At 40.5% G+C, this 13,181-nt stretch overlaps 1 protein-coding gene across 1 annotated transcript in view; it reads left to right on the forward strand.

The window, feature by feature from the left end:
- The first annotated feature begins 652 nt into the window (after positions 1 to 652).
- The window catches only part of LOC124595083 (39S ribosomal protein L20, mitochondrial), a 31,580-nt gene continuing 19,051 nt past the window's right edge, over positions 653 to 13,181 (forward strand). Inside the window, exons 1-2 of the mRNA XM_047133671.1 lie at positions 653 to 850; positions 12,930 to 13,040. Of these exons, the coding sequence (XP_046989627.1) occupies positions 764 to 850; positions 12,930 to 13,040 (198 nt within the window). The 5' untranslated portion in view covers positions 653 to 763. The remainder of the gene's footprint in view (positions 851 to 12,929; positions 13,041 to 13,181) is intronic.

A 13,181-nucleotide genomic window follows, 5' to 3' on the forward strand; every position in this document is an offset into this window, starting at 1 on the left:
TAATGTCTGTCTCATTATTGCTGCTTGACAATAAGCATCAGTTTTACTGGAGCCTCGGACCTTTACTGCACGAACACCTTGGCTCTTTGATGTGAAAACACCACTCCAGTGGCAACAGTATTCATTTACTATAATGTCCTGTTGATCAGTTTTTTGACCACGTTGCTTAATAAACTTGGAATTAGTTTCCTTTTCTTTCAAGTTTTGTCTTCCACTGTTCGAACGTTGCACTATTACTAAATTTTGAAGTCTCCATTTCCATGGGAAAACCGTGTTGCAAAAAATATTCTGGAGCACCCTTCTTATCGATTTTGCACACACAAACTGGGCATGTATATTTGCAAGTTTCATTCTCATGGGCCTTAACATGCATGTTTAAATTATGTGAATCACAAAAACTTTGGAAACACACAACACACTGGTAACGAGATGGTGTTTCGTGGACCAATTTGACATGGGATGCACGCGCTTGAAGGCTGGTAAAACTCTTTTCACATAGTCATGAAGTCATCTATCGTTTGATCCTGTAGTTGAGCGTGACCCGAGACACCTGGACTCCCAAAGGATCATGGTAGCTTGGCGCTAGAGCCATCTATCGGTAGGTCCGGTAGTTGAGCATCCCTCATTTCGCTAGCCTTAGACGTCTGTGCAACAAAACCGAGGCGAAGTGTCGCGAGTTGGCACTACTGTGAGCGTAGTAAACATTAAACAAGCTGCTAGCGCAGTACTTGCGTCCTCCGTCGAAAATATATTTGTGGGTGCAATGGTCTTCTTGAATACTATTTTGCTAGCTAGAAACAGAGGACCAGATGAATTCTGGCGAAAAAGAAGAATTTTTAAATTGGCTGCTGTAAGAAAGCTTCCTCCCTTTCTTTTTTGTGTTGTTCATCGGCTTTTGTGTAATTGTGCGTAACGTGTGCACTACGTTATCATAACTTCTCGTTTGTTTCGTTCAGACGAACAAGTTGGCTCTATGAAGCTTCGGACAACTGAATTATTATCTTGTAGCCTTATTTGCTATAATAACTTAACGACGTTCTTCTTTCGTGGTGATTATTTCTCCTGTCTTCAGCTAGTCGTCATTTCATTGTCAGATTTATTGTAGTTTACCAGTTCTCTTTCTGTTACGTAATTTTGATCGAGAAAAAATGATTATGATATTCATTCAACTTCGAATGAGTGGCTGGACAGTTTCAAAGACGCGACGAGTTGGATATCACTTCATGATGACTGTAAGAACATTTATGTGGGAGAAACAGCCGGAAGTGAAATAAAGGCCGCAGGTGGTCTATTTCATTTACGGATGGCGTCAAATGAATTAAATTTTCATTTTGTGGTGCAACTCATTAAGTACCAGATCCGCCACCAACAGTTAGCAAGTCTCGCGTAGAGGACGTTCAGCACTATCCTTCCTGTCCGCTTGAATGACCAGGGATAGTGAGTGCAAAATGTTAGTTACATGAGAGTTCATAGGCCCATAATTTTCATCCTATATACCTGTGTACTAAATATTTGTTTCCTAAGAGTTTTGTATTTTTTATGAATCATGTTTTGGCATTAGTACACATTTATGGTGTTAATTCAATATCTCCAACGTGTGACTGCTTATACGCTTATCCACTAATGGTAGAAATACTGTAAAATCCACAGCGGGTCATGTAGCCACAGGTGAACTATTCAATTGAAATGATGTTCGAAAATCAACCAGCTACTCTCTCACAAATGTTTTTTAATTACTTCATTTGAATGTCAGGAAAGTCCACACGTGCCTCTTTTCTTCCATTCCCTCGCACATGTTCTAGCTCTGAGAGAACAGTAAACTACTTAAACCTTCATTCTCTACTTCATGTTTTACTTGTTTAACACTCTGCATCTTGTGTACCTTCTGCCATTTAGTTTATATTGTGTGTGACACACTGTTCATACGCTAAATGACTCTCATTATTGAATTACAGGAAGGATAGAACTCAATTTTCTATGGATTACAAATAATCATTGTATGTGTGTTTCTGTTGTATTTAATATCTAGGTATTTACTATTTTTCATAGACACTTACTGTTTGGATGGTTAATTATTTCTATTGTCTCGTTTCTTAACGTTATTAAATGTGGTTGTTTTGGTAATGAGTATATACTGTGTGGATTATTCTCAAATATGCCAAGATTTCCAGAAGTGTGATTAGGCGGGAACCGATGAGCACAGCAGTAATCACATTTATAATCTTTCTTTCACAAATATGTAGATGGTCTTTGTTTCTGAATTTAGCATGGTTTTGTGCAGGATTTATGTATTATTTATTGCTATGACTTAATCCATGTGGCATTATTTTTCTGGATTTTTATTAGGTTTCTTTATGTGATATATTTTTTTCTGTATCGCTCTGTCTACTTTAGCTGTATAGCTAAAGTTGCTGGTACCATGTTTTGTTAATTTTAGCTACACCATGTTCCTGTCGGTTGGGTTTCCTGTATTTTGCCATACTGTGCTTCTGAGGTTCTTAAATTACAAATTAGCTTCTCTCCACCTGCTTTCCTGCAGTTGTCCCACAAGTTTGTATATTATTAAGGATTCCTGCAATTCTATATTTCGTTATTACCCTTCAGCTCCATGGAAACACGGACAAGTATTGGCTGCTATTTTCAAAATCTTGTTTCTGTTGTGTCTTTGGATCTGATGTTAAATCACTGGTTGCAGCTGACAGGTGGAATTGTATGCTAGAGTTTATTCAACATTGTCTGCATTTCACTTTTGTACAAGACTTCCTTCCCTCAGCATCACCTGATCTAATTTGACTACATTCCATTACCTTTGTTTTACTTTTCTTTGTTCTCTTCGGCTGCTCTTGCAAATTCTCTGCTACCATTTTCCTCTCCAAGTTTCTCCTTGGTTTGTTTAGTGTACCGCTTAAATAACACTGGGGAAAGATATAGCCCTGTCTTATTTAGGTTCAGGATTTCAAATAGTGTGTTACAATTAGCATTATCAAAACCTTTTTGTAAATTTGTCTTTCTGCACTCTTTTGAGATAAGTCATAGTAAGTGTTCCTACTTTCCTCCAAAACCCAAAATGATCTTCTTTGAGGTTCACTTATAGTAGTTTTTACATTCTTCTGTAAATAATCAGTCTTTGTGTTCTGAGACAACAACTTGTTAAATTGAAGGGTCTATAATATTAACCCCTATCAGCACCTACCTGCTTTGGAATTGTAATTACAACATTCTGTTTTAATTCTGTAGGTATTTTCCTGTCTCATACATCTTGCATAACAAGTGGAATAGTTCGGTCATGGATGGCTTTCCAAAGATCTCTGAAATGTCATCAACTTGGGTCTTTCAGTGCTCTGTCAGATTTTCTCTCGGTATTGTCTCTCCCATCACACCTTCATCTACTTTCTCTTCCGTTTCCCTAATATCTTGCAGTTTCTCTTCGTGTATAACCCATTTATGTATTCATTCCACTTTTCAGCCTTCCCTTCAGTTTTTAACTGAAGCCTTTGATAAGATTTTGCCATCACAGTCACCTTCCGGTAAGACCTAGTTCTCAATCAATGTTGCACATCAATATGTTACCACAACTAAGACTTCATATTTGTATTCGTTGTCTTCACAAACTCAACCAAATTTTATCATCTAACCTAACTTAACAGTGTGTGCTACAGATCAGTCTTGTCACCATGACCCTGATTCCAGAAAATAATATAGATGCAAACAAAAGTATGCTTTCAGTGTTGTATTCTTCTACTGTTTGAGCATGTATAACATCACATGCTACAAATTATTTTGTCATACAACAAAACCGACAACCACTGTAGGTAGGTTCCATTGACTCATCCCTTCTCACCTTAGTACTGGGTCGACATCTGAACTTTTGATGTTCATACAGTTGCTTCTCTTTTCTCCAGAGGTTTTTTTAATTTCCCTATATCTGAGCTGTCTTTCCCATAGTTTTACATACTTATACAGCTTTGTATTTTTTCATTTCAGCCATTCTTACTTCTTCATTTCGCACTTTGTCTCATGTTTTAGACGTCTTTCTCATTAATTCAGTTCCTGTGTTTTTATTTCTTTCATTGTTTAAATTCAAGGATTTCCGTGGGATCCACTCATTTTGCCTTCAGTTCTTTCTTCTTAGAAAGTTACTGATCCATCTTCTGTTGCATTAATTTCTCCTGTTTCTCTCAGTAGTTGCCTAGTGCTCCCTTTGAAATCACCGTCCGGTATTTCAGCTTATCCAGTATCCATCTCCATAATTTTATTTCTACAAGGGTCATCCAGAAAGTAATGCACCACTTTTTTTTGTCATGGCCCAACAATACAAAATTATAGGTACATGTTATTTGAAAGTTCTGGAGTGCACACACAAATTTTCTATTTCCTCAAAACAGGTAGCATAGATGTGGCAGTGTTTCAAAATGGGTTATATAAGTTATATATGATAGAAGCAGTATCTACTCATTGAATTTCTCACCATGGAAAAAGAAACTATTGGGAACATTCACAAATATTTGTGTGCAGTTTATCAACAGAAGTACTTTGTCACTGGCCACAGATGGTGGGCCATCAGAAGATGGTATGGTGTAGCTTTGTGATTTCCAGCAATCAGGGAGACCATCCATTACTGTCATGCCTGACAAAATGCATCTTGCTGATGTGCTTGTTCACAAGAACTGATGCGTAGGCGTAATGACTTGGCTGTTGGTGCTCAAGCTGCTAATCAGCAAAGGAAGCGTGTATGCAATCAGCCATGCTCTTGATTACTCAAAAGTGTATGCACGATGCTGTCCACACTATTGTACGGTGGAAGACAAATCTCTCTCTTAAAAAAAAAAAAAAAAAAAAAAATCTTAAGAGTTGTTGCAATGAATTGAAGCTGAGGGGGAGCCACCTTGTCCCAGATTTACAGCTATGAAACCTGAGTTAAGCATTTTGAGCCCAAACCAAAACAACAGTCAATGGGATGGCATAATCCTCAGTCTCCACAGACAAAAAAATTCAAAGCAACTGCTTCTGCGGGTAAGGTCAAGAGCACTGTGTCCCGGAACTGTGAGGGTGTCATACTCATTGATGTGATGTCAAGAGGCAGCATAATTAATTCTGAAGCATATGTGACCACATTAATCAGACTCAGGATCCTCACGCAAGTGTGAGGAATTCGAAACACATCACAGAACAGGGTTGGACAGTGTTGCCCCATCCACACTATAGTCCTGACCTAGCTCTCTGACTTCCACTTCTTTGGACCATTGAAGATTACCATTCATTGAAGACATTTTGAGAATGACGTGGTGAATCCACACAGTGAAGAAATGTCTTCATGATCTCAACAAGGAGTTGTAGCGACAGAGCGCACATGCCATTGTGTTTCATTGGAGGAAGGGCAGTAGAACAGGAGTGTAGAAGAAACATCACTCTTGTGTGTACAAGCCACTGCATTCCATAAATAACTGTTAAAGGAATATTACATGGTGCATTATTTTCTGGGTGACCCTCGTCTCTGGAATTTCCTTAGCTTCAGTCTGCAGTCAACAACCAGTAAATAGTGGTCAGACAACATGTGCTCCTGGAAATGTTTTGCAGTTTAAAGCCTGACCATGAAACCCCCTTCATGCCATTATATAATTTGTGTGAAACCTTTCAGTGTCTCCAGATCTCTTTCAGGTATACAACCATCTTTCATGTTTCTTAAACCATGTATTAGTAATGATTAAATAATTATTGTGCTCTGTGAAATGTTCTACCAAGTGACTTCCTTTAATCCTTTTCGCCAGTTCATGTTCTATTATTTTTTTCTGCTATTGTTTTCCATTACAATTAAATTTTCAGCTCCCTAAAATTGAATAATTTTTTTCTTCTCGTCTTATGTTGTTTCTGTTCATTATCTGAGGAGCAAGGAGGCACATACACACATATACTACTGTGGTGGTTGTGGCGTTGTTTCTAACACACTATAGAAATGTTTTGTGTCTAACAATGAACCTATAGAAAATTTCAGTATATGTCCCTCAGGGCACTCACAGCTCATTTGTAAGTATGTCTGTGGTGGGCATTGGCCCCTCGGGCTATTGCAGTACTTGTTCCTTTCTTGTGCTGCAGTTTCATTCTCTGGCTGCATCTTTCTCAAAACTGTTATCTAGGACAGATTCCCTGCTGATGACCCAGCTTTCTCGTAGGATGCAGAGTATGGTTTCTCCCATTTTGTTCCTTTATTTTACATCACATATTTCGATTAAAATATACGTTCAGTTCCCACACCTGGATTTGACGTCCACCATTTCAGTTTTTTTTTAGACATATGCGTCAGAAGTGGAAGTTCACCCAATACCTTACGGTAGCCAGCCCATGTGGGGTGTCGTCAGGTACCCATACTATCTTACCGCCCTGAACCTGAGGGATCGCAAATTGGTGTCAGAGCTGTCTCCTCCCTGTGGATGCTGGGTAGTAGTTGCCTGGCCATTTGTGGGCAATGGGAATCATGCTCTGGGTGTAAAGCCAGGTGGCCTTTGCTCTGGCTGAAGGGGTGCTCGTGGGGAGAGCCCTTGTTTGGAGTAGGGCAGAATCGTGGCTGATACCTAGCATCATGAAAAGGCCAAAGTTGTCAACAAGTGATCACTACACTCCAGACAGACCACAATTCACTGCAGATCATTAAGACCTAGTAACTTTTCCTACTTGGCCATGCCATGGGAGGAAAGCAAAGCCAGGTAACATGCAGACACAGCCCTCAGTTCCTGGTTTGCACTCAGACAGATGGACAGTCTTTCTCTCTACTAATCCAATGTTTTTTGTGGAGATACTGAAAATGTATTTGGTGAACACACTTCCCGCACTGAATTGCGAAGTGGTTCAATCTTAATAATATGTCAGAGCCTAACCAGTTCTGGCTATTACTTGCTGGCAAACAACTAAGTGATGTACCTGTTACAATAACCATGATGTAGGGTTTAATTTTATGTTGGGACCTAATGCTGCAAATGCGTGAACTCTGCAAACACTTAGAGGAACAAGGGATCCGATATGAGCGTTGTGCTTGTTGAGGCTTGCAAAACAATGCGATTGACAACAGAGCATTCATCCTTGCTTTTGAGAGGGATTTGCTTCCAGAGGTGGTCAATATCATGGTTTATTGCTGCAGTGGGAAGCTGTATTTCCCGTCCCCAACACAATACTTTAAATGCCAGTACTTTGGGCATATATCTTTGTAGTATACATACATCCCAACCGGTGGAGATTGTGGTCAGGCAGCTTTCAAAAATTCACCATGTGTGCTACCACCTTCCTGTGTCAACAGCAGGAATGAGTACCCTCCCTGATTCCCAAATTGTGATACCGTAATTAAGGAATGCAGAAACTGAAGATCTTTGAATGCATCTCATATTCCGAAGCTCAAAACAAATATGATCCTTCATATCCTGCTTTTGTCCAGGTTGGTATGTCAGTACCTGGCATACTTACTCCCTCACAGTCGACCTTTGATAGCAGTGCAGATACAAACTCTGACAATAAAGTTCAGTGAATGAAGTCAGAACGGTCTACTGGGCAACACTGGTGACTCACAATGCTGCACCCGCATAGCGGCCGGTATTGACAACCTGCTCCCACCATAGTTCACGTGAGCATCGTGTGTGTTCCATGTTAGACCTGTTGGATGAAGAGCTTGTTTAGTGCATTGGTTCTGAACTGAGAACAGGACAATGAATATGCAAAGGATCAATTTAAAGTTTTGTTTTAAGCTTGGCAAGACACTGAGAGAGACACATGCAATGCTGGTACATGTGTCTGGGGGCCAAGCACTGTCCATGAAGTGAAGTGTGTGTGTGTATGAGTGGTTCTCCCGTTTTTGGGGGGGATTAAGCACTGTCCATGAAGTGTGTGTGTACAAGTGGTTCGCCCGTTTTTGGGGAGGCCGGGAAAGTGTTTCTGACAATCCCCGTGGTGGACGACTGGCAACCACCCTCAGTGAAGAAAACACTGAGAAAGTGAGGACATTAATTAAGAATGACCATCGATTAATTGTGCACTGACGATTGGAAGCAGGCACGTTTAGAGACTTCACAGGATTTTGTCGAAACGGTGGATGCTACACCCAATTTCTTGAATCATATTGTCACTGAGGATGAAACCTGATGTCTCTGGTATGACCCTGAAATGAAACGGCAAATCATGGAATGGCATTCTCAGAGACTCCCTTGTCGGAAAAATGTCAGAGCCAAAAATCACGCCTCAAAACGATGCTTATAACCTTTTTTGGTAGTCAACGCATTATCCACAAAGAATTTATACCTGAGGGAACAAGACTTTACACTGCATGGTATGTTGAAATTTTGACCCGTTTCGTGCAATGTCTACTCAGGGTACAACGAAAGTAAGCACAACAAAGTTCCTGGTTTTTTGTTCACAACGAGGCTCGCTCACACAAAGCCAATATCGTCAAACAGTTCCTGGCAAAAAAGGGGGTGGTGCAACTTGAAAATCCACCATACTCGCCGGATCTGAATCCTCCAGACTTCTTCCTATTCCTCGACTCAAACTCACGTTGAAAGGATAGAGATATGATGATATTCCTGACATCCAATGAAACGTGACTTCGCTTTTGAACACCATTCCAAAGGAAGACTTCATGCAAAGATTCCAGGACATGTATCACAGAGCTCAATGCTGCATAGTTATGGGAGGTGACTATTTCAAAGGACAGTAAGGTAACTGTAGTTCATAGTTCATCTATGTTAATGTTACAGGACTATTCACCGAACTTCATTGTCAGAGGTTGTAAATTAGACTGTGGGAGTGACAGGCCCTGGGCAACAGGCCTCACCTCTTGTTTTTCCATGGGCACCATCATCAGAAACCATTCCCACATCCAGCTGGATGGCAAGTCAGAAAGTGACCCCAGAGGCATCCCTCCCCCCCCCTCCTACCTTCCCATGGTGTTGGACTCCAAGCTGACAGCCGATAGTTATGATAGTGGTCCTGGGGTGTAAGCTGTCCCAACAAGGATAGCTTTTACGTGATAATTCAGCGATTTTACTGACATGTCTCTGTGAACAACAACTAATTTTCTTCTGTTACATGATCTGTGTTCTCTCCAACACATTTCACTGACAACCATTCTCCAACTCTTCAAGGTTACTGTGCATTGTGGCTGAGCTGTACTGTTCTCGAGGGGGTTATCAAAAGGGTCTGTATGTAGGTTTGCACAGATACTAGTGAGTGGATTACCTTCTATAATAGTTCGAAGCAATAGCAGTTTGACAGTGAACATCCCAACCATTCACAATTCATTTATTACCAGGCAGGCTGCACTTGAAGACCTGGAAATGACCACCTTAATCCAAGAACTCCCTGGCCCCACGTTCTTCCTACCTGGAGATTTCAGTGCACACCACCCCTTGTGGGGAAGAACCGCATCATATGGTAGGGTCCCTTCATATTAACCAGCTTCTTTCTGATTTTGATCTGTCTTTCCTCAATGATGGTACTCTTATTTACAACCATGGCATATTTTTGGCTATCAACTGTACAGTCTCTTCCCTCAGTCTTGTGGCTTTGCCCCAAGGTGACCTGTACGACAGAGATCACTTTCTGGTGATTGTCACTTTCGTCTCACCATCTGAAGGGCCAGTTACCATGTTGTGCTCATTGAAGAGCCAGTTGGCAGTTGCATACTTCCGCTGTGACCTATGTCCCCTCCATTGTATGGTATAGGAGTCGTGAGAGACATCTGACATGATCACCCATGCCTCAACTAGTGCTGTTCTGCTTTCTGCAGGCCACCTCTGCTGTTGGCTGGTCCCAAGGTGGACCAAAGACATTGCAACAGTTAATCAGAAGATCTCTGTGCTGAGTGTTTCACTCTGGGTTAGTTATACCTGGGCTTGTATGTTGATAAAATTTGCATTTGGTGTAGCTCTTAATCTGTAGCCTCAGCTGAAGGTCAACTCCATGGCACCATATTTCTGGTTGCACCACACTTGGAACTCTTGTTTCATAGTCCCAGTTTTTGGGACTTCTCTTTCTTAAAATGTCTGACATGTGCACCCCATCTTCATCAATTAAAGATTAGCTACATTTGAAGCCTTAACTCTCTCCACTTCCTTGCCCACAGCTCTTGTGGTGTGGATTATACCACTCGACTTCATTTTTTGCTGTACCCTGGTGTCATCCCACCTGGACTATGGTTGTCAGATTTATGGTTCAACAGCACTTTTGGGTTTGAAGTTAATGATTTTACTCTTGTACTGGTCTCCAAAATTTGTATTTCATTTAACTTCCCATGACACATTACAGATTGCCCCATGATCAGATTTGAGTCATAAGTATCTTTACACTTCTGTTCTCAGGCAGTACAGTGTGTCAAAAAAAAAAAACCACAATTTTTGTATCTAGATGGCATTTATGAGAGTACTGTATTGCCAGATAATAGGAATATCAACAAAATACCAGTACTTATTGAACCTAGATAAATTACTTAACTTCATTTACATAAAAATTAGTAAAAGGAACTGCTTTCTATTGATAAAGGCAAAACTTACATTTCAAACCCGTTTGAATTTGAATGCACGAGATGACCTTCAAAGAGACTCTGTACAAAAAGAATTTTTAACAGCTGATATTAAATGCATTATTAGTTGTACATCAAATTACAAAAATTAAGACTGAAAAGAGGATAATGGGAAACTAGGATATATATTATAATTGCAAAGGACTACTGTCATATGCAGCCCAGCAGCATGATAATACTTGTAGCTACTAAACTGTCACTACATTTAAAGAATAATTTGACCCGGTGCATTATTGTGGAATTAGACTGGTCACAGCTGCCTTCAGTAGTCCCGTAGACAGTCTCCTCTCTGAAGCCAGGATCTCAGTTCTTCAGTTCCAGTGCTGCCATTTCTTGCTCACTTATGCAATCACCATCCAACAATTTTCTAATCACTCAACTTCTCAAATACTTTTTGCATACAAGGGAAAGCAACTTCTGACATTCGCCTCTGGTGGCATTACCAATTGCGATGTGCCGAGGTTGCTGGGACCTGTGCATCCTGCCTACCCCTCCCCCTTCCCCTTCCCCTTCCTTTTGGTTAATACCCAGATCATAAATTAGGACTGATTGTTTCACGGACCTTGCCCCATTACATTTTGGCCTCTGCTTCCGAGTTCTTTGGTGGTGTCAGGGTGTTTACCCTCATTTGCACTGATCCTATCAAACCAGAGAGAGGACATTGTAGGTTTTTACATCTTCCACCTGTCTGCAACATCATTTGCTGTTGAGAATGTGTAATGTTATGATGGAATTGTAGCCATTAACATAGCCCTACATTTTATTAAATAGACCTCCCTCAGCTGTATTCTACTTTTTTGTAGTGACTCAATGAGCAATCTTCAGGCTATTGATTGATTTCACTCTTGTCTCACTGTGGTATCTGCTATTCATGGTCTTCTCTCTGATCCTGGATCATTCTGTCTGCTTAGTTGTCTTCCTCTCTATCCCAAGTCTTTGGATATTGTAGGAGTGAACTGGCCAACAAGTTGGCTACAGGAGTGGCGAATAGGTTGGCTACTGGAGTGCTTACATGCCCAACATTTGCTTTGATGGTCCCAGATGCAGACTTTAGGGCACAAATGGAACATCTCTTCGCACAGAGATGGACCAACATCTAATGGGCTTCTGCCTCCTCTAAACTCTGCACTATCAAGGGGACAATTGCTGTATAGCGTTGCGTCCCTTGGTCTCCCCCCCCCCCCCCCCAATCCCCTGGATTAATCAACTGTCGTATGTTGTCTCCACGTTGGTCACATCTTATGAGATGAGCTAGTCTCATATTGTAGTTGTGGCACTTCAGACATTAGCTCACATTCTGGTGGATTGCTCTCCCCTTCTGACTGTCCATGGCCGTGGTAACCATTGTCTTTCAGATTGTTTGCCTCTAATGTTGGTGGATGATGTGTGGACAGTTGACATAACTCTTCATATTCTCCGAGAGTGTGTTTTTTTTTTCTCAGATACAACATTGTAAACTGCTTTTGGGGAAGGGGCAGGGCAGTTGGAGTGGGGCCATCTCTTCCGCGTGCTGGGGTGGGGGACCCTAAATTCTTCTTCCTCAGCCAGCTTCCTTTGTTATCCCCCCTTTCCTGTATTTTTATTGCTTATCAGTGTGGTTATCCCTTTGCTGCAGCCTATTTTATGTTTTGGGATAGCACTTCAATGAAGAAGAGACCTGAAGAATTCCTTACCTTGATACTAGCTGACAACAAAAGAACTGTCAAAGACGTTTTTATGCTTTCATCCAGATAGTAGGCACTGTTTCCATCTTTAACACTTTGACTATAATGGATAGGGCATGGGAGAGCTATGGGAGGGACAGGCCCCGTGACCTCACTGTTGAGTACCTTAACCCCCTAACCAACCAATCAAGCTTCAGCATGATGTAGACTAAATGGATGTTCAAAAATAATGTTTGTGATTATAAATTCCAGTCATGAAATGCAAAGAGATCTTACGTAATGTCATTCATTTCTTCTTGTTCATATCTGAGAGGTGACCCAGCCAAACAAAATTGATGCAAGACTATGCTGGCAATTGTGAGTAAATAGCAGGAAATAAAACTAATACTGGAAATGCAAAGCCAGTTACTGATTAGTGTGTGATAGTGTCTTCCTGCAAAATCTCCATTGTGTTAATAGCTTGGTGTGTAGTATAGCCTGAGGCATATGTTTGTTCCAGATTTGCTACACTTCTCATTATTAATAACTAGAACTGGGACTTAAATTAAGAAAAGCTTTACCACATAATAAACAAATCTCTGATGAATATTATGCTACATATTATGTACACATATAATACATGAATTATGTAAAATGCAGTTGGTTTTCTTTGCTTTATTAAAGTTCTCTGCATAATTAACAATTTAATTCTTTAAATGTAATCACAGCATTTCCGTGGGCGAAGGAGGAATTGTTACTCTGTAGCAGTGCGATATGTCCACAGAGCTTTAGTGTATGCTACAAAAGGAAGACGGTTAAAGAAGGCTGATGCTGCACAGGTAAACATTGTTATTTTATCATTGTTGCATTGTATTGTTATACAACATTTTTTATTTATAGAAATTTGAATTTCTGCATAGTTTGATATTTATCATTTTTATCCATGCAACATTTTGCTCCTATAAATGCCGGGAAACAGC

This window comes from Schistocerca americana, chromosome 1, assembly GCF_021461395.2.
Source record: "Schistocerca americana isolate TAMUIC-IGC-003095 chromosome 1, iqSchAmer2.1, whole genome shotgun sequence".
In the NCBI taxonomy this organism is placed as follows: Eukaryota; Metazoa; Arthropoda; class Insecta; order Orthoptera; family Acrididae; genus Schistocerca; species Schistocerca americana.